We start from the raw sequence: 22,738 nt of genomic DNA on the forward strand, positions 1-22,738 counted from the left end.
GCTATTTCTCCAGCACACAAATTAATTTCCTAAGTGGGTGTAAACTTACAGCTCTATTACAGGTTGAAACGGCATATCGAATTCAAGTCTCTGAGGGCAACCGTACTCTTCCACATCATACCTTATTTTCTAGAAAAAGAAAAATGCTTTAGTTGTTGTGTCCATTTATCTCATTGACAAAATGCATGCTTTTCTTACCAAATCTTCAGGTGGTTTAGCTCTCAGAAATTCCCTGTTTAAAAAAAAAAAAAGACACATGTCATTATCCTTGTTTACGCTTCCTCCATTCTGACTTTTAGTTTTTTAAACTAAAAACATAGTTTATTTAGGGTGGGTGTCACAAAAGCCAAGTAGAGAACAGGATGATAAACTACCAAGTGATTCCTACAAACTGGCACTTTACATATCCTTTGCCACCTCTGTGAATACAGTCTCACGTCAACCAACAGCCAAGCAGGTACAAGCCGCTGTCCTTCATTTGGAGACGTGGGACTGTTTTCAGAAATCATATGAAGCTTACTCAAGATTGCAAACCTTGTTTCAGTCGTGAGAAAGATACACAGTTGGAAAGTCTGTATTCACTGTGTTAGTCCAGTGCCACGCTCCCCAAAACATAATTGGCCTAGTCACCGTTCTACTGCTGCGAACAGACACTGCACCCAAGACAAGACTCTTTTTGTTTTTTAAAACATTTAATTGGGAGCTTGCTGACAGTTTCAGAGGATTAGGCCGTGATCATCTTGGTGGGGAGCAAACAGGCATGGCACTGAAGCAGTAACCGAGAGTTTTACATCCTGACCCACAGGCAGCAGGCAGAAAGAGAGACACTGGGCTTTGTATGGGCTCTGGACACTCCGAAGGCCACTCCCAGTGGCACATCTCCTACAACAAGGACAAAGCTCCTATTCCTTCCCAAACAGCTCCACTCGTTGGTGACTGTTCCAATATATGAGCCCATGGGGGACATTCTCATTCAAATCACCACAGTTACTAAATGAAAGAGTCAGAAACAACATATTTTGTTCTTAAAGACAAGATCTCATGATGCTCAGGCTGTCTTCAAACTCATTCAAACTCCACCTTGTAAATTCTGGGATTATAGATGTGTACCCCCTTGTCTTATATGTGTGTGTGTTTGTGTTTTGTCATGCCTGGCAGGTACTCTTCCACTGAACCACATGCCCACCTTTAGATATGTATTTTAATTAATTAATTGACTTGTTGATTGTACATGTATGATGTGTGTGTATATGTACACATTTGTATGAATGCAGGTACATATATACCATGACATGCATACAGAGGTCAAGAGACAACTTCTGGTATTGATCCATGCCTTCTACATTGTTTGCAACAGGGTCTCTTTGCAGTTTTGCCACCGAGTGTTTCTCCTTTTCCAATCTCACAGTAGGTGGCTGGGATTTAAGATAGATGTTACTGGGCCTGGATTTCCATAGGTTTGGGGAACTTTTCTCACTGAAGCATCTCTCTAGGCCCTAAAAGGGATTTTAAAACCCCCAGTAATTCCTTAATTTCAATTTATTCCTTTAATGGAATCCTCCTCTGTGATCTCAAGAGACACCTGTGCACTCTAACTAGGTTCTTACCCAGTTATGTAGGAAAGTGAGGTGAGGGGCAGATACTCTCATTTGTCTACTTACATGAAAAGGGACAATATGGGATTTGAGACTAAGTGATACTTGCCTTTTTTATTGAATTGAACCAGAAAGGACAATAACAAGTGTGTTTGTACATGTTTCAGAGAAGGTTAAGGGTTGTATCTCCAGTTTTTTAAAAATTGGAAACCATCAAGCCAAATACATGCATGCCAGTGGTATTTCAACCACTAAGTACTAGCTTTTTATAGCCTATTAGCTATTATTAATATGCTTATATTAGAAATATTTCTTACTTGTTAATCACGTAAGAAAAATCATGGTGGTAACATCCAGTTTTACCAAATCTACAAAAATAAAACATAATATAAACAATTCTTCACTGAGCTCAGTGGTTCTTAAATTAAAGATCATTACATAATTAATTTACTAAATAAGAGTCTCTGGGATCAGTTTTCTGCCTTAGCATTTCTATTTTTTTTTTAAAAAGACTCAGTTTCACAAACTTCTTATTTACCTCACATTTTATACATACTTATTAAATTTTTTAGAAGATATAAAGATTTTACAGGTGGACTGGGGACAGGTGAGGACTGGAGAGGGAGGGGTCAGGTGGGAGGGGGGAGATGGGATGAAGGGAGGCAGTGTGGGGAGAGCCAGTTGGAACTGGGGACATTTGGGGGATTGTGTGGAAACCTAATGGAAACTTTCTGGTATCTTTGAAGGTAATTCTTAATGAGGACTTCAAGAATAATAATAACAGCAAAAGGCCAAAGCAGAAACATTCGAAACACCTGTGACCTGCTGCTTATTCAGGTGGGAACAAGACTACTGTACTAAGATAGGCCACCAATCAAGTGAACATCACAAACACATGAAAGCAAACAAGCAGATGTGAAAGTTCTCATGCATTTATCTGTAATACGCACACTAAGATAAATCCACAGAGATGGCAGACTAGCCCAGTAAGGGGTAGAAGTTTCTTTGAAGGTGATAAACATCTTTTGGAACTACATAGTAACCAATTCCCCTGAACTGTGCACTTAACAAGAAGTAAAATGATCCGTGGAGCATACTATGTAAGCTGCATGGCATTCTAATGTCTTTTACTCCAAAGAGCAAGCATGTAAAAAAAAAATTCAAATAAAATGCATCAAAATAAACAGGAATTTCCTCAAGCTGTTCTATTGGAGCTTGTATGATTTACTTTTCTTCATTGCTGTGGTGCAGACACTGGACAAAAGAAACAATCTTGAAGAGTTTATTTTGGCACACAGTTCGAGGGTACAGTCATCATCATGGTGGAGAGGGCACAGCTGGTGGTGTGTGAGGATACCGCTCACATTGTGCCTGCAGTCAATGAACAGAGAGATAAACGCTGGTGGTAAATTAGATTCTTTCTCTCTGTTTGTCTATTATTTTGGTAATTGTTATTATTATTATTAACAAATTATTTTTAATACATTCTTCTTTAATATTTATTCATTATGTATACAATATTCTGTCTGTGTGTATGCCTGCAGGCCAGACCTCATTACAGATGGTTGTGAGCCACCATGTGGTAGCTGGGAATTGAACTCAGGACCTTTGGAAGGGCAGGCAGTGCTCTTAACCGCTGAGCCATCTCTCCAGCCCTAACAAATTATTAAAATAATTTATTATTTTCGTATATTTGAGACAAGTTTTTATATGAAGTCCTGACTGTTCTGTAGACCAGGCTGGCCTAGAACTCACAGAGATCCATTTGCCTCAGCCCCCTGGGTGCTGGGATTAAAGGCATGTTTCACTAGGCAGAGAAAATAATAGGAGAAGAGAGAAGAGAGAAGAGCAAGAAAAAGGAGAAGGAGAGGAACACATCAGGGCCACCAGCCATACAACTAGCCACGGAATAAGAAGTAAAGGAAGGCATATAGAATAAAGAAAGTTAGAAACTCAGAGGCAAAGGGTAGATGGGATAATTTAAGAAAAGATGCATAGAAACAATCCAAGCTAATGCCAGGCATTCAAAAGTAAAAATAAGTCTCTGTGTATTTATTTGGGAGCTAGGTGGTAGATCTCCCAAAAAGCAAAGAGTAAAAACAAAACAAAACAAAACAAAAATTCTACATTTTGACACTCAACGTGGGCTTGAGAAAGCTGAGAAAACAAAGATAAGACTTCTTTAAGTTCTGCTGTACAGCAAAGCACTTAAAAAGCCTTTTTCATGCTAAATAGAAATGAAAACCTAAGTAAAGATGCCTGCCACAGTACTGACTTTCCAGAGCTGGGAAACTGAATGCAGTTCTCTGTCAAGTGACTTCCAGCTGGGCCCATGAACTTAAGGCTTGGTTTTCACAACCTGAGAAGTGGGCAGAGCCAGCTGCTAAAAGTGTGGCAGAGGTCCTAGATGTGCTGCTTAGCAGTTTTTTGCTCATGCAGACAAAAAAAATAAAGGACTAGAAGACTAGAGATATACAGTAAAGACAGATCCAGAGGGGGGAAAAAACCTCTAAACAGGTCCCAGTATGTTTTATAATGTATGTAGACTTAAGAAAGAAAGAAAAAGGGCATAGACAGTCTTAGAAAGAAGTAATTTAAAAATAGTAAAGTCTTTAAAGAGAGAAGTAAAATAACAACAACAAAAAATAAGTTTCACAGAGATGGTAAATATACAGGGCGTCTGGATCCTGTGTGTTGCTGTATTGACCTTGAATTTTTTTTGATTGAATTATAAACAAAACACAGTTGCTAAGAGACACGGGATTGTGAACTGAACTGCTGACATAAGCCATCTTAGATATTTTAAGAATGCCTTAACTTTAAAATGGAACTCAAAAAATGCATTGCTTTTGGGGAGAGGTTTTGTTTTTATTTCCACAGAAATGAGAGGCTATGGATTCCTTCAGGGTTGATATGACCATGAGAGACCTTCTGAAACCTGACAGGTGATATATATATCAACAAAGGTTGGCTTACCCAGCTGGTTTATCCAGGACTTGGTCATTATCTCAATTTTCTCAGGGACCCGAAAGATGCCTTCACCCCTATACAATAGGACACAGTCTAGAGAAGATGATATTCACATTCCCAAGAGATGGGGTGAATGCTTGTTTGTTATTGGGTTATAGATGATATCATTTAGGGGATTATAGGAATATAGGCTAAAAAGACAACTATTAATCTCAGATATTTTGCATTGGCATGGATTTTGATATATTGATACAAATTTAAAGTTATTTTCATTATACTGTGTATATGTTTCTACTCTTGTTTGGGGTATTGTGCTTATGCAGCTTATTTAAAAACGCAATGTATAATTAAGAAAAGAAGCTAGTAGTTAACCGATAATAATCAAATTTGTAGTCACATTAGGTATGTTTTTCAGGCTAAAGGGGTATATTTTTGACAGATAGATGATTTTTCAAACACTTCAAAACCTACAGAATATGGAATTTAAGTTGTTTAATAATCTAAGGTTTTCCATGACAATGAGACACGTCTGCTTCTGGCAGCACCAATTTACTGAAGGACATTGAAGAAACTCCATATGGAGTTTGCTTTCATTGTGGCAAAAGCTAGCCACTTGGGCAAGAAACTGTTCTTGGCTTAATTGCTGATAGTATGCTGTGTGTACTAGAAATAGGGACACAAGAAAACAGACTTTTGAATCTTGCCAAAACAAGGCTGGACAGTCCTTTGAGATTCCAGCTTCACAGAAGAGTCTGCCAGATATTCTGCAGGACACAGAGGAATGTGACTGATGAACTTTGCTAATACAAGGTTTGTCAGTCCTTCAAATTTCCTGCTTCACTGAAAAGTCTGCCAGACAGTCTAGGCCTGTAGACTGAAGATGGATACCTCTGCACTGCAAAGGAACTTTGGGTGACTGTTCAGGTAGCCAGATGTCTCTGTTGTTAGGTAATATTATATATGTATTGGGTCTTTGATGGAGTTAACCAGTTAGAGTTATAGTTTTCTTTAGTTATGATAGAAGGTAAATTAGGTATAAAATTTTGGAATCACTAAGATAAGATAGATAATGGAGTATTTTCTTTGAATTTGCTAAATACAAATGGACTGTAAATATATATTTTTTGTTTGTTTTTTGAGACAGGGTTTCTCTGTAGCTTTGGAGCCTGTCCTGGAACTAACTCTTGTAGACTAGGTTGGCCTCAAACTCACAGAGATCCGCCTAACTCTGCCTCCTAAATGCTGGGAGTAAGACATGCACCCCCACTGCCTGGCTTGTAAATGTAATTCTTACTTGATACCTGTTTTTGTTGTATATAGTTTAACTATGTTAAAGTTAAAATATTTCATTTTTATTTAGACAAAATGTGGAAATGTTGTGAAATATTAAATATGTGATAGATTCTTTTATGCTGTGGAATATTTGTTTAATTGAAGGCTGAAGTCACAAAATAATCCCATACCAGTTCAGAATTATGAATAATAAAGGGTTATTTTTTAATGTTGCATTTGTTTTAACTCTGTGAAGCTGTGTTACTTTGCCTGTCTAAAACACCTGATTAGTCTAGTAAATATCTGAGTGACCAATAACTAGGCAAGAGAAAGAAATAGGTGGGGCTTCCAGGTAGAGAGAACAAATATAAAAAGAAGAAGAAAGAGAGAGGAGCGATAAAAAGGAGAAAAGTGGATGACTGGTGTGGGAAGTCCTTCTGTATATGTGTTGCTTTTATTGGATAATGAATAAATAATATGCCTTGGCCTGTGATAGGGTAGAGAAGAGCAAGGCAGAGAAAACTAAACTGAAGGCTGGGAGAGAGAAGGTGGGGTCAGGGAGCCTCCAGAGGAGAAAGACACAAGCTGCCAGTTGGAACCTTGCTGGTAGGTCACAAACCTTATGGTAAAATATCAAGTAATAGAAATGGGTTAACCAAAGATAAAAGAGCTAGCTAGCACTACACTTAAGTGATTGACCAAGCAGTAATTTAAATAATATAGTTTCTGTGTGATTATTTCGGGAGTCTGAGCAACAGGGAACAAACAAGTGGCCTCCCACTATAGATGATGTTGAGGGCCAACCACTCAGGCACACAACCAGCCACAGTGTAAATAAGAAAGAAAGAGATATAGAATAAAGAAAGGTAAAATTCAGAGGTAAAAGGGAGATGGAATAAGTTAAGTTAAGCTGGCTAGAAACAAGCCAAGCTAAGGCCAGACATTCAAAAGTAAGAATATCCTGTACAATAAAAGAACTTCTGGAGGCCTCACAATACCTGACTTCAAACTCTACTACAGAGCCACAGTACTGAAAACAGCCGGGTATTGGCATAAGAACAGTCAGGAGGATCAATGGAACCGAACAAAAGACGCGGATATAAATTCACACACCTTCGAACACCTGATTTTTGACAAAGAAGCAAAAAAATATCAAATGGAAAAAAAGAAAGCATATTTAACAAGTAGTGCTGGCATAACTGGATATCAGCATGTAGAAAAATTAAAATAGACCCATATCTATCACCATGCACAAAACTCAAGTCCAAATGGATCAACAACCTCAACATAAAGCCAGCCACACTGAACCTTATAGAAGAGAAAGTGGGAAATACACTTGAACGTATTGGTACTGGAGACCACTTCCTAAATAGAACCCCAGCAGCACAGACACTGAGAGAAACAATTAATAAATGGGACCTCCTGAAACTGAAAAGCTTCTGTAAAGCAAAGGATACGGTCAACAAGACAAAATGACAGCCTACAGAATAGGAAAAGATCTTCACTAATCCCACATCAGACAGAGGTCTGATCTCCAAAATATATAAAGAACTCAAGAAATTGGTCACCCAAAGAACAAATAATTTAATAAAAAAAAATGGAGTACAGACCTAAACAGAGAACTCGCAACAGAGGAATCTAAAATGGCTGAAAGACACTTAAGGAAATGTTCAACATCCTTAGTCATCAGAGAAATGCAAATCAAAACAACTCTGAGATTCTATCTTACACCTATAAGAATTGTCAACATCAAAAACACTGATGACAACTTATGCTGGAGAGGTTGTGGGAAAAGGGAACACTTCTGCATTGCTGGTGGGAATGCAAGCTGGTACAACCCCTCTGGAGGTTATTGTGGCGATTTCTGAGAAAATTAGGAAACAACCCTCCTCAAGACCCAGTAATACCACTTTGTGGTATATATCCAAAGAATGCTCAATTGTGCCACAAAAACATGTGCTCAACTATGTTCATAGTAGCTTTTTTCTTTCTTTCTTTTTTCCTTTCTTTCTTCCTTTCTTTCTTTCTTTCTTTCTTTCTTTCTTTCTTTCTTTCTTTCTTTTTCTTTTCTTTCTTTTTTTTTGTCATAGCCAGAACCTGGAAACAACCTAAATGCCCCTCGATCGAAGAATGGTAAGAGAAATGTGGTACATTTACACAATGGAGTACTACACAGCAGAAAAAATAATGACATCTTGAATTTTGCAGGATAATGGATGGAGCTAGAAAACATTATTTTGAGTGAGACAACCCAGACACAGAAAGACAATTATCACATGTACTCACTCATAGGCGGTTTTTAAACATAAAGCAAAGAAACCAGCCTACAAACCACAGTCCCAGAGAACTTAGACAACAATGAAGACACTAAGAGAGACTTACATCGATCTAATCTACATGGGAAGTAGAAAGTATAAAAAGACAAGATCTCCTGAGTAAATTGGGAGCATGGGGACCTTGGGGGAGGGTTGAAGGCAGAGGGGAGAAGCAGGGAGGGGAGCAGAGAAAAATGTAGAGCTCAATAAATATCAATAAAATAAATGTGGAGTTGGGGAGAGGCTGTAAAAAACAAACAAACAAACAAAAAAACAAAAGTAAGAATAAGTTTCTATGTGTTTATTTGGGAGCCACATGGCAGGCCCCCAAAGAGTAAAAACAAAGCAAACAAACACACGAAAAGACCAAAAACCAACTACACTGGTTCATATACTACCTAGGAATAGACACTTGTTTTTGGATTAGACTAATCATTTCCTAAATACTAAGATGAAAATCCGTGACCCCCCCCACCACTTTCCCACAGCACACTCCCACCCTCACAAAGGAAAGAGGCCAAAGTAAGTTGTTGTCTTCATCAAGCGCCGGACCTCAGTCGAACAGACTTGCATGTGTGTTGATGTAGATTCTCTACCATGCAGAAGACAGCTTTACAAATGGGCAGCACAAACAGTGTGCCTCACTGTGAGGTCGAGGAAATTCGAACCTTGGGATGCTCTGAGGGAACCATTGGTGGCTCTGTTAGATTCTATTAGAAAACCTATCCAGGGAAAGCAGGAAGAGGAGACCTCTCTGGTACAGGGGTAGAGACCTCTCTGGTACAGGGGTAGAGACCTCTCTGGTACAGGGGTAGAGACCTCTCTGGTACAGGGGTAGAGACCTCTCTGGTACAGGGGTAGAGACCTCTCTGGTACAGGGGTAGAGACCTCTCTGGTACAGGGGTAGAGACCTCTCTGGTACAGGGGTAGAGACCTCTCTGGTATAGGGGTAGAGACCTCTCTGGTACAGGGGTAGAGACCTCTCTGGTACAGGGGTAGAGACCTCTCTGGTACAGGGGTAGAGACCTCTCTGGTACAGGGGTAGAGACCTCTCTGGTACAGGGGTAGAGACCTCTCTGGTATAGGGGTAGAGACCTCTCTGGTATAGGAGTAGAGACCTCTCTGGTATAGGGGTAGAGACCTCTCTGCTGGTATAGGGGTAGAGACCTCTCTGGTATAGGGGTAGAGACCTCTCTGGTATAGGGGTAGAGACCTCTCTGGTATAGGGGTAGAGACCTCTCTGGTATAGGAGTAGAGACCTCTCTGGTATAGGAGTAGAGACCTCTCTGGTATAGGAGTAGAGACCTCTCTGGTATAGGGGTAGAGACCTCTCTGCTGGTATAGGGGTAGAGACCTCTCTGGTATAGGGGTAGAGACCTCTCTGGTATAGGAGTAGAGACCTCTCTGGTATAGGAGTAGAGACCTCTCTGGTATAGGAGTAGAGACCTCTCTGGTATAGGGGTAGAGACCTCTCTGCTGGTACAGGGGTAGAAACCTCTCTGGTACAGGGGTAGAGACCTCTCTGGTACAGGGGTAGAGACCTCTCTGGTACAGGGATAGAGAACTCTCTGACAAAGGACGATCATAAGTGGTTTAAGTAGGACGGAAAGAAGGTTTTATGGGACCGTATTGCAGACTGATGAGTAACAGCAAGGATAGATACTGGCTTGTTATGGTGGAAATTGGCTGTCTTAGTTAGGGTTTCTATCGCTGTGAAGAGCCACCATGACCACGGCAGTTCTTATAACGAGAACATTTAATTGGGCGGCTTACAGTTCAGCAGTTACGTCCATCACCATCATGGTGGGGCATGGGTGGCATGCAGGCAGACATGGTCCTGGAGAAGGAGCTGAGAGTTCTACATCTTTAGATGCTGGTGACAGGAAGTGAGCCGAGACACTGGGTGTGACTTGAGCACATATGAGACCTCAAAGGTCACCCCAGCAGTGACACTTCCTCCAAGGTCACACCTTCTACTAGTGCCCCTTGCTGTGAGCTTATTGGGGGCCAACTCCATTCAAACCACCACAGTGGCAATAAAAGAAATGCTGCCTCCTAGAGTGGCTCAAGCACAGTATGTGACTCGACAATAATTTCAAACCAGGGTCTGGAGAACTAGGTCGGTGCTCCCGAGCACTGACAGCTCTTACAGAGCCCCCAGGTTGACACACAGCACCCCTGTCTGTAATTCTAGTTGTAGGGGACCCGATGCCCTCTGCGGGACTCTGAGAGCACCAGGTATGCAGGTAGGGCACAAATACATTTGCAAGCAAAACGGTCTTGTACATAAGATAAAATATTTAAACCCACTGAAGCTGGACACCGATTCCAGTTCAGCTTTAGATTTCACCATGAGCGTGCCCGTTAGAGGCTGGTGTTTTCAAGCCATGGTCAGCACCATTTGTGTGAAAACTTAGAGTAAGACCTAAGGACAAACGGAAGAGATGCACTTACCCTTTAACCTTGATGTGTGTATCTACATCACATCCAACAGAAATTTCAAACACCTGAAAATGAAGTAATTTACAAAGTGAATTCAGCAACTCGGACTCACATGACCTGAGCTAGCTTTAGAGCCAAACCTCACAGCTACATTTTAGATTAGAAACACAGACTATCTATCTCTTATCTGAAACGTATGACCCCAGAAGTGTCCCAGATTTTAGAGAATTTGCATATATCTAATGAACTTCTACCTCCAGAGCTGCAGCCCTATCAATGCCAGGCTTGCAGCCAGCACTGTAGACTTTGCCAGTGGACATCTATTATGTACTTAATTCAAACAGTAATTTGTCAGGGAACTGAGTAGCCTTGCAGAAGTGGCTTATCTTGCATTGCTAGTTCTGGTTTACACAGCGCTAGTCTCCTTTCAAAGGAGTAAGATCAACTACTGATAGGCTACATCCTAGGCTTATGGCTATTTGTTTTAAACACTCTACCCTCACATGCGTGATAGCCTACTGTTTCCTTCCGTGTGCTGTGATTACAGGCCGCGTGTGTTTCCACATTCCCAGTGTGTATATGAATTACCGCAGCTACGGGTGCTTAGCAGCCAGCACAGTGTCTGCCAGACTGTGGGAGGGCTTATTGACACAGCTCATACTTACTGGGAGAAACTCTTGGATTCAGTGGGAAAGGCAGCAGTGACGTCATACAGACATTCCATGTGGAAAAGGGCAACATTAAAAGAACCAAATAAAACTCCACCACGAGAGAGAGCCCACCTCAATGTATAAGATGGAATGCATTGAGGATGGCGTCTGACATCAACCTTGGGCCTCCACAGTTGTGGACACACAAACACATGTGTCTACACATATGTACACCTGCATATATACCACAGATATATACATACATACAAAAGCTATTGCAGTCTGATGTGATGTGTGTGCAAGATATATATGTACATATATTTTCCCTAGTTTTTGGATATAGGTTCTTGTTACTTTGTCCAGGCTTTCCCTGAACTCTTGAATTCAGTTAACCCTCTTGTTTTTTGCCTGACCCTGATTTGATAACTACGTTGGTTTTGCCTCTGAATCCCTCTGTTGTTAGAAAGATCAAACACCTTTCCAGGAGGGACATGGTAGAATGATGATTATCTTCAAAAAAAAAAAAATGAAAGAGACGTTTTGTTTCTTCTTGCTTTTCATACCTGGTAACATCGTATTTAAAGTTTAGAGGTTAACATTATTGAATCTCTACCATTAAGAACTCTTGGTCAAAGCTTTACTCTGACTGTCAATGCTCAGAAATATATTGCATAAAAATTGCACGCAGCTTATTCCCTGGCTAACTGGACTAAAGTAATGACAGCATCGGCCTTAAAAGAAAGCTTAAGAAGACAGCCAGTGTTGAAAATACAGCAGATGAAAGGAAAGGAAGGAAGGATGGAAGAAAGAAAGAATGAAAGAAAGAAAGAAAGAAAGAGAGAAAGGAAGACTAGCAGACAACTGCTTTTTAGCTTTGTAGAACTGCCCATGTTTCTGTCAGAGCCAAGCTCCTGGTCCCCTTTCCCCGGCCTGGAAATCCATGGCCTTTCATTCCTCTTGACAGAGGAATATTCCACAGAGGGAGTTCTTGGATTTCATTTGCTAAGCATCTCGCCCACAGGATACGGTTTATCTTCCCAGCAAAGCTGATTTGCCTCTCGTACTATCTAGGATCATTCAGTCTTTTCTTTCCTGCAAAACTCATCCTGCCCTTTCTGCTTACTAAGCGGTCCGTGTCCCATCAAAGGGCAGTTGCCCTACTCAGCTCTATTATGGTCAGGACAAATGGTGCCCATCACATGATGGTTTCATTTGTAAAACCCCGTTCTCATCTTGGTCTGAGTCGTCAAAAATCACAAGCCCCAGATCCCAGTAACCACAGGTAGGGTTAAAAATATGAGTTGTCTTGTAGGTGGACTTGGAAAAGGATCTGGACAAAGAAGAAATGTGTTTTCTGAGGAAACTATAGCTGCAGGTTAGGTGTGTGGCCTTCTGGACATCTGCTGGGAGACAATCTTATCCAGAGACTAAGGGAAACCATTTCTCTTTAGTTCAGAGACGGGACAGGGCTGGTCCAGCCTCAGTTCAGGTCAAGCCCAGAAAAACTTATTTTATGTATCTGTGTATTTGCATACTTGTTTGTGTGTGCATCACACATATTCAGATGCTCACAGAGGCCAGAAGAGGACATGAGATCCCCTGAAGCTGGAGTTACAATCAGTTGTTAGCCAGCCCATGTGGGTGCTAAGGCCTAAACCCTGGGAACTCAACACTTAGCCACTGGACATCCCTTCAGCAACAGGCCCAGCTATGGAACAATGGCCCCATGTGGGAATTCTAATGACCAATGTCACTGCCATGCTGGTGGGCAACATAGTAGAGCTGTCATCCCTTCATGGGATAATTCTTCTTCCAGAGAATTAGTGGGGACACCTGGGAGCTTCTGCATGTTCAATTCTGGGTGCACGGTTGAGAGGTGCCATGCTTCCTTGTTGGAGACAACAGCTCTATTTGCTGCAGGCAATGAGATCGAATGACAAAGATGGCAGGCTCCAATTCAAAAGGCTCACTGTAGCTCATTGGGTCTGGCGGTTTTAACAGAAGCCTGACATCACCGGATGGAGAAAGGGCAGAGCCGGCACTGTCTGTCTCTGAACCATTTTCCCAGGAGGTTAATGACTTGTTTAATAATTCATGAACATGGCTCCGGAGTGCAGAGAAGGGACCCTGTGTTCGAGAACAGACTCTGTAGTTGGTGCACAGGTTTTGGCTTCCCTGGCTAACTGGACAACCTGTCTCGGCAGCATCATGTTTTCCTGTTGCTTAGGAGGGCTGTTGCACAATACTCCATTGAATTTCAGAGACAGGCCGTTGTCCACCTGCCGTGGGCCTGCGAGATTAGGTCTGAATCAGGATTGCTTTGGAACAAAAGAGCAGGGGAAACCTCCCCTCAGTCCCAGTGTTATTAGGTAATTATTCTGGGGCAGGCATTGTTTTTTTTTTTTTAACTATTTTCATAAATGATTCCACTTATCACTTTTGACATTCATATAAGACCAATGTTTCCTTTTACAGAGGAGGCAGGAAGGTCTCAAAGGGCACAGAATCTTGACCAAACCAGCGAATGGTGTAGCCAAGATCTGAACACAACGAAGGATAGATCACATCCTTAGGATAGCTCTCAGTCAAAGGCTCCCTTGAAACTCATGGCATCTTGCCCTGGCACAAACAGGGTCTTGTCCTACATCTGAAAGGAGAGTCAACAAAGCCCTCCAATAGCCTGTCCTAGTTTGTACACCTGTGCTCCTCGAGTGCTTACAGCATATCGGCTGACTGCTGGTTAGGCAGAGAGGTACTGACACAACACAGATCCAAAGGAGGTAAGTACCAGCAACTGCCGGAGCATCCTGCTTCTCACCTTGGGGGTGTCTCCTGGGCCTTGTCATGGAGTCCCTCTGCTTCTGCCTGCTGTGTCTATGTGTTCTTCAGTCATACATCTCATCTCTCTTCTATGCTCATCTCTCCCTTCTCAAAGCTGCTTTCTCTCCCCTCTGAGCTACTTAGTGACTGTGTGCATCATGTTGTCTTACACCAGGTGTACTGCCCTTGAGGGAGGTCACTTTAGAACTCCCGTTACCAAGTACACAGACTGAATGCCGGAAATACAGGGGGGTTTAGTAAGCGCTTCTGGACAAAAGCCAATGAGTCCCTCTAAATGAATAAAAAGGCATGCTCTGTGTGGACACGTCTGGGCGGACTCCTTTGACAAATCCTACCCCGTTGCATTTGTTCCCATCAGTTTCAGTTTTCCTTTACACAGCTTACCTTCAACCCTTCAAAAACTAATAATGTTACCCCCTTTTCATACATTTATACAATCCCACTTTAGTTGAAAGACTCTCAGGAGGCAGAAATTGTATCTTCTGCTTCCAAAACAAAGGATGGGTATCTTCCCCGTGAAACATTGCAGTATGAGTAGTAGAGGGGAGAGGACTGCTTGGAAGATAAAGATACTGTTTAGTTTTCCAACTATACATGGTTTAGTGTATGTCTATGTGTGTGGTGTGCTCGTGTGTGTGCCCATGTATGTGTAAGTACCTACACGTGTAGGCGAATATCCATGTGTATACTTAAGTGTGGAGGCCTTAGGTTGGTGCCAGGAAGCATCCTCAACTGCTCTCAACCTTGTTCTTTGAGGCAGAGTCTCTCTGTTGAAGTCAGAGCTCACTGATGTGACTAGTCTAGTCAGCCAGCTTGCTCTGGGGATCCCTTGACTCCACCATCCAAGTGCTGGGATTATCCAAGGTGGGTTGCCGCATCCACCTGGCATTTATGTGAGCTCTGGAGAGCCAAACTCTAGTCCTCCAGCTTGTGTGGCAAGCGCTTCATCCACAGACCCACCCCCCAATCCCTGACTATATATTTTTGAAGAAAAATAGTTGATCTCCGGATCATGTCACCCACCTTTTTGGAAATTGGACACATATTTGAAGATTCACTAGGTCGGAATTGAACAAGCATGAGACCCATGTTCTTTTTCCTGGGAAAAACAATCCGCACAGGTTATGGTAGACTCATGACAATAGGAGACTGTCAGGAATCAGTTTTTATATCGAGCAAATGTGAAGTCCTATTACACGTGGGGTTGAACCCTCTGAGGAGCTGAAGAGGCCTGGAAGGTGGCTACTTCCATGAATATAGCTCTTCACTGTGGTGATGTCCTATGGCAGCTCCAGTACTCCGCCCCACCCCTTCCCTGCTCTATTGGATCTCATCGCTGACCATATGGCTAGCACAGCATGAAACAGAAGTGAGCATCCGGCAGCATTTTAGGTACTTCCTCACTCTCTTTACAAATATCCTCCGTGCCTGGATACTGAGGTTCTGCACCCAACACCTTGACCTGCTTTCTCCTGAATGTGCTCTTCTTTTTGCTCTATGGAGTCCCTACCCCCTTGGCAACACCTTTGAAACAATGAAGAACAAAAATGAAGAACAATGAAGAACAATCCTAACCTCATTAAGTTGCATGATTGATTTGATTTGAACTCAAAGAAAGGTGAGATAGAATGCCCTTCTTAGTTACCATGTGCACATGGATCATTTTGTGTTTGAGCAAAAAAGAGGTTTCAAAAAGAACAGAAACACAAGATTCGAAAGCTTGATTTCAGACACTACTTCCTGATAAGATTTTTCTTTTCAGGCAAGAGTCTCGATGGAAAAGAAAATATCTTAGATAATTTTATGTGTGGTCTATAATATAATTCTCAGTAAATATCCATAGAACAAAAATATCGACAGGAATCTGTACCATTGGCAGGTGCCTGACATTTCTGCTGCTACGATTAGGGACCCTGACAAAAGCCACTTAAGGGAAGGAGTGATGTGGGATGCTCTTCTGTATGCTGTGAACATATTTTATTACCATTGGTTAATAAAGATCCTGGTTTGGACAACAGTCAGACAGAATAGAGCAAGCAGGAAATTCAAGCAAAGATAAAGGGGAAAAGAAGGCAGAGTTTGGGAGAGACCAGCAGCTGCCAGAGAAGCAAGATGTGAGATAACAAGCCACGAGCCTCGTGGTAAAATACAGACTAATAGAAATGGGTTAAGTTGTAATGTCTAGTTAATAATAAGCCTGAGATAATAGGTTAAACAGTGTGTAATTAATATTAAGACACAGAGTGGTTATTCAGGAACTGGTGAGTGGGAGAGAAACCTCCAGTTACAAAGGAGAGTCTATATGCGTTCACAGTTCATAGGCAGAGTTTATCTTGATGAGGACGTGAAGGCAGCAAGAAGTTGAAACATTAGATTGTTGCATCACATCCATAGCCAGGGAACAGAGATGGATAAATGCTGTGTCTGGTGTACCTTTCTTTTTTACATTCCAGGTGTCTTAATTAGGGCCACTATTGCTGAGATCAAACACTATGACCAAAGCAATTTGGGAAGGAAAGGGCTTATTTGACTTAGACTTCTATATCATCAAAGGAAGTCAGGACAGGAACCCAAATAGGGTAGAAACCTGGACACAGGAACTGATGCAAAGACCAAGGATGAGTGCTACTTACTGGCTTGCTCCACATAGCTTGCTCAGCCCAGGAATGACACTACCCCTGCATGGGCTGGGCCTTCTCCCATTACTAATTAAGAAATCACCCTATACCTGGATCTTACGGAGGCATTTTCTCCGCTGAGGTTGCCTCCTTTCAGATGATTTAACTTGTGTCAAGTTGACATAAAACTAGCCAGCTCACCAGGGGAATGGTCCCACTCACAAAGGTCTGGTCTTCTCACTTCAATTAACCTAAGCATGATGATCCCCTTAGGCATGTTCAGAGCCCATCTCCTAGATAAGTCTAGATCTCATCATTTGACAGCTGAGATCAGCCATCCCTTAAAGCCAGAGTGAATGAGAAAGGGTGATGGAGACTCTTCTGACTACTATATACAAGAAGCATTTTCTCTGAGCTCTTCCAATCACTGCTCCTCCATCTTGTCTTTTCTTTCTTTTTTGTGGTGTGTGTGTGTGTGTGTGTGTGTGTGTGTGTGTGTGTGTGTGTGTATACATCTGCATGTACATGCATGTGTGTACTCATTTATGTGCTAGTAAGGACCAGAGGTTGATGTCCGATATCTTTCTTAATCATTGTCCACCTTAGTTTTTAAGACAAGCTCTTACTGACCCTCCCTGATTGGACTAGACTGGCTGACCAATGAACTCCAGGGATTATCCTGTGCCTCCTTGCCCCCAGTGCTGGGATTACAGACATGTGCCACCATTTCACATAAGCATTAGGACCTGAATTTGGATCTCCTGCACCCGTGTAAAAGATAGGCATAGTGTAATCCCAGCAAAGGGGGCAAAGAGACACGGGATGATTCCTGGAGTTCATTGGTCAGATCATATCCCACTGGATTACAAGGAAAACCTACATTTTAAAGGTTGAATATTCACTTTACATATATCTAGACATGTAAAAGAATTTGAAATTTGGACATTGGAAAGGGTGAGAGTTCATTTAAATGAAAGAAAACATACACATCAGAAACTCAAGTAATGTATTTAAAAGTCATACTTACTGTAGCTTGAAGTAATTATCTGCTAATTCGTAATTTGCTTCCTGAAAAAACGTTGTTAACTGAAAAAGAAAATCAAAAAGTTTCTGTTGAGTAGAAAAGGTGGAAATGGGGCCTCAAGTTAGTATCATTTAGGTTTGACATCTAGACACACTAGAATAGGTTACAGTATTCATCAATGCAAACCAACTTTCTCTAAGACACATTGTATACTTTAGACATTTAAATGGTTGAGTAAGAGAAATAATAAACTTGATATTTATTTATCTATTTAGTGTGTCTGTGCATGTGTGTGTGTGAACGTGAGCATGTCTGTGCGTGTGTGTGTGATGTGTGTAGGGGTATGCATGTGCCACAGCACACATATAAAGGTTAGAGAACAACTTATAGGAATTGGTTCTCTCCTACTATGTGGGTCCTGGGGATCAAACTCATCCTCATTTTTTGTGACAAATGTCTTTATGGGCTCAGCCATTACTGGCCTTTTTTTTCCTTCTTCCAAATTCTGCTCTTGTAAAATCTTAATTATGTATACATTATTGTACATTGTTCCTTCTTTTACTCTCGTGTGTGTGTGTGTGTGTGTGTGTGTGTGTGTGTGTGTACATGTGCCCATGTATTAATTGGGGAAGCCAGAGAACAACTTTGGGTATTGTTTCTCAGGTATCATTTGTGATCTTTAAAAAATTTCTTTTACCTTTTATTTTATGTGTATTTGCCTGCATGTCTGTATGTATGTGTGCCACATGCATACAGTGCCCTCCGAGCCAGAAGAGGGCATCAGAACCCTTGGAACTGGAGTTACAGATGGTTGTGAGCTATCATATGGGTGCCAAGATTGGTACTCAGGTTCTCTTAACCACTGAGCCATCTCTCTAGATTGCCTACTTCCTCTTGAGGCAGGGTCTGTCACTGATGTGGGGCTTACCAAGTAGGCCAGGCTGGCTGGTGGTGAGCCATAGGGATCTGTCTGTCTCTAAGAACAAGATGCTGGGATTTAAAGTGTGCTACCAAACCTGGTTTTTTTTTTTTTTGTTGTTGTTGTCTTGTTTTGTTTTTATTTTTGTTTTTGTTTTAAATATGGGTTTTGGGGATCAAACTCATGTCCTTGTGCTTACAGGGCAAGCACTTCACCGACTGGATCATTTCCCCAGCCCTTTTCAGTTTTAAATGATCTTCATTGTGCTTTGCTCTCCCCACTGTTCAGCCTTGGTCACTGCAGCACTTTGGTTTTTCCATCTCCTTACGTCCTAAGATCAGAAGACCATAATGTAATTTTCCTTTCCAGTACTCTTCTCTGAACCATCACATGTATCTTCTTTGCTTCAGTTTCCAGAACCCTTTTCTTCTGTTGTTTTTTGAGAGTTTTCAAAAATGTTCACTCGCTTCGTGAATGTGTGCTCCTGTAATTTCAGTCTTCCACATTTTGGGGATTGTATTATTGTACATTAATAATTAGTATATTTTAATGTGTAACAATATATTATATATAATGTGACAATCAATAATGCAATATCATATGATAATAGTATGCTCTATATTGACAATACTGTATAATATTAAAATACAATATACAATACTATATACCTTATATTTATCTCTACTATAGTGATGGTTTGGAAATACGGCTGCAATAGCTCTGCAACTCTTGTTTGCATTCTCCTCGGCAGTGTAACATACCTTGTTTGTCTCAGAGCTCGTCTGCTTCCTCGGGTATTAGATTCCCCCACCCCAGGAACGAAAACAGCAGATTTATTAGACTGACTTACATGATGTGGGCTGGGTACACAACAGTGGCTGTACCCAAGACTCTGGAGACAGTAACAGCCTGGCAGTTACTTTTCAAGTGGGATGTTTTTGGCTGGCTTACATGATATGGTCTAGCTAGTCCAATGGGGGCAGTCCTCATGCTAGAGAGGCTGGTAGGCCAGCAGCTGCTTAGTCTAGGAGGCTGGCCGTCTCCGCAGTCCCATTCTGGTGCTGAAAACCTGTGGGTTTCCTGGAGAGCTGCTGGTTTTCATTTCATGTCAGAAGAACAAAAGAAAAAAATTGGGTTCTGATGTCACCAATAACAGTGGGAACAGTGGTGGCGGCAGCATAACCCAGGTAGATACGCTCATCAGCGAGAGCAAAGGCAAGTAGGCTAAAGCCAGAGGTTTCTCTTCTGACTTGCTTCTGTCTGGGATGAAGCCCAGATGCCATGCTCAATTCAGACTTTCCATTTCAACTAACCTACTCAAGAAAATCTCTTACAGGCATGCCCAGGAACTAACTTCGGACAATTCTTCCTAGGTGTGCAGAGACAGGTGGCCCCTCAGGCTCACTAGCCTGCCTACCTTACTCGTCTAGCCTACCTGCCGACTGACATTCTCTGTCTCTCAAAAGAAGAAGAACAAGAAGTAGCTGATGCTTTTATGTTTATTCAAACTAAATAAAAAATACCAACTTACCATACTTTTGGTGGAGAAGCCTGAGGCAATCTCATAGGAGACTTCCTGTGTCCACGTCACTATTTTTGGACCGTAGTACTCTACAGCAATATTGAGACCTGTATTTTCTGGGTAGACTAACTGAGTCCAAAATGTCAGGCGTTCTCCTTTGTCGATTGTGTAAAATTGACTAAAAATATTGTGTTGAAATGCCACATATGGGCATCGTAGTTGGGCTTTGTAGCTTGTACTTTGTACCTCCAGATCTAAGGGATAGCTATGTGGCTGTGGCCCGTATTGATCACTATAATATAACATATAAAATTGCGTAAATTGGTTCATGAAAAGCGCTGTCTTTACTGTTGTGTTTACCCATGTAGGTAGCTTGATTGCATTTGTAACGTCAGACATGAAATAGAATATTACGCTATTTTCCATTTTTACCAAAACACTCCCAGTTTCACCTGGAAAAGAGAGAAAAGAAAATGTTTACATGTTATTTAGTTTTGTAATGTTTATTTGTGTGTGCATGTGCCTGCACGTACATGCATATGCTATAACACACAAATGGAGATCTGGGAAATTTGGTTCTCTCTTTCCCGTTTGTGGGCTCCGCAGAATCAAACTCAGATTGTCAGGCTTGGTGTTAAGCACTTTTTACCTGCTGAGTCATCTCCCTGGGCCAGATTTGTGTTATTTTAAGTAAGCATAAGTCGTGTTTTTATTGAAGTATACTTTGAATAAAAAGAATTTCTTCTATTATGACTACATATCTTGAAAAAAATTAGAGTGAACAAGCAGGAAACTTGGCACTTATTCAAGGAGCAGTCTTTTCATAGCCACTATGTCTCTTTTATTTATCACACCACATATGCAGTGTTTTAAGTAAAGAGCATGAATGTGGCAAGGGCAGGACTATCAGAGAGGAAGATGTTACAGTCAGACTCGTGTTTCCTTCAAATTCATATCCCAGAGCTTTCTTTACCCCTCTAACTACACTGGGGAACAGAGCCTTTAAGAAAGTAATTGTAGTTAATGAGGTCATAACTAGGTTAGGAGACTAACCTAGTGGGACTGGCACCCTTGGAGGAATACACCCTTCAGGAAGATCTCTCTCTTTCCTCTACACACACACACACACACACACACACACACACACACACACACACAGAGGTTCCTGGGAAGACAATGAGGAGGAGACTGTCTGTCGGCTCAATGGAATTCATTCCTGATAGTGCCTTGATTCTGGACTGGCAGAAATGTGAGGAAATTCATGTGTATTGCTTAAAGCACTCAGCCTGTAGTATGGTGTGGGTCGTCCTAGTAGGATAATGCATTCCGTATTGGATGAGAAATGACTGTCTTTCTCACCTTAACAGAGTGCTTGGCCTAAAATGGGACAGGACTAGGGCAACACTCGGAGATGGCTGGTTGGAAGCAGGGAGGGGGAAGCATGGAGTCAGGGGTGTATGATGCTCAGTGTGGCCTACATTTGCAAGCAGAGTAAATCACTGATTCATAAATTACCATAAATAATATACTAATTAAATTTGCATAATCAGAAATGTATACAGTGAATCAAAAGGTGGAAGGGAAGAAATGTGTGTGGGGATGACACAGTGGATACTTTTGGTGAATGATTAAACAGGGCACAATTAAATCTGCATATAAATCGAATCTGTCTACAATTAAAAACTTTTCCAAACCAAACAATAGGTAGGCTGGAGAGATGACTTAGTGCGTAAGGGCTCCTACTACCAAACCTGATGACCTGAGTTTGGTCCTGAGAGTCACATGATGGAAGGAGAGACCCGTATCCCTCCCCAATGAATAAAAAACAATCAGAAAAAAATAGGCTGTTTCAGGACAACCTTAGGTGTCAGGTGTCACTTCTCACCCCTCCTTTGCTTGAGATATTTAACTTTTATTGTTTGTTACTGTCCATACCAGACTAACTGGCTCATGCGTTTCTGGAGCTGTTCTTGTCTTGACCGCCTATCTTGCCATAGAACATTGGAATTACAGGCATGTGCTTCTGTTTCTGACTTTGCATTGGTTCTGGGTTTCTGAACTCAGGTCCTAATGCAAATGCCTTACTCAGTCGTCATTTATAGCGTTTAGTGAAGACAAAGAAGGGTAAGAATAAATTAGATCATCACACTAAGAAGCAGACACGGGCCAGCAAAATTATAGAGAAGGGGTGGAAGGGACGGACTGCTCGTGACACAAGGTCGAAAGGATGGAACTAAATAAAAGGAGAAACTTTGATAAATAAAACTGACTTCTTTTCAAAGGGGAGGGGGGAGCAAAAACAGAAAAACACAATAGAAGCGATGTTTTGCAACAAGGGAGAGGATGGGCCTTAACGAAATTAAAGATGACAGACAACACATAACTGAGGCACAGAAGAAATGTGCATGCTCAGGTGGGAGACCTGAGCCAGTCAGTCGAGAAGACGGGGTTTCCAGAACTGACTTGAGCAGGGAAGAGTGGCGATCAGCAGCGACAGGGCAAGGGAACGGAAAGTGCGATGGCACATGAGGCAATGAAAGGACTGAGATACACGACCATCTCATGCTGTT

At 41.6% G+C, this 22,738-nt stretch overlaps 1 protein-coding gene across 1 annotated transcript in view; it reads right to left on the reverse strand.

Annotated features, from left to right (window-relative positions):
- Catspere (catsper channel auxiliary subunit epsilon) overlaps positions 1–22,738 on the reverse strand; it is a 120,881-nt gene that overhangs the window by 33,361 nt on the left and 64,782 nt on the right. The window contains exons 11-17 of the mRNA XM_048436452.3: positions 20,178–20,620; positions 17,731–17,789; positions 15,109–15,184; positions 10,607–10,659; positions 1,913–1,963; positions 199–232; positions 50–129 (exon numbers count right to left, since the gene is read on the reverse strand). Coding sequence (XP_048292409.3) covers positions 50–129; positions 199–232; positions 1,913–1,963; positions 10,607–10,659; positions 15,109–15,184; positions 17,731–17,789; positions 20,178–20,620 — 796 coding nt within the window. The remainder of the gene's footprint in view (positions 1–49; positions 130–198; positions 233–1,912; positions 1,964–10,606; positions 10,660–15,108; positions 15,185–17,730; positions 17,790–20,177; positions 20,621–22,738) is intronic.

The sequence above is a fragment of the Myodes glareolus genome, chromosome 5 (genome assembly GCF_982192425.1).
Source record: "Myodes glareolus chromosome 5, mMyoGla1.1, whole genome shotgun sequence".
Classification (NCBI taxonomy): domain Eukaryota; kingdom Metazoa; phylum Chordata; class Mammalia; order Rodentia; family Cricetidae; genus Myodes; species Myodes glareolus.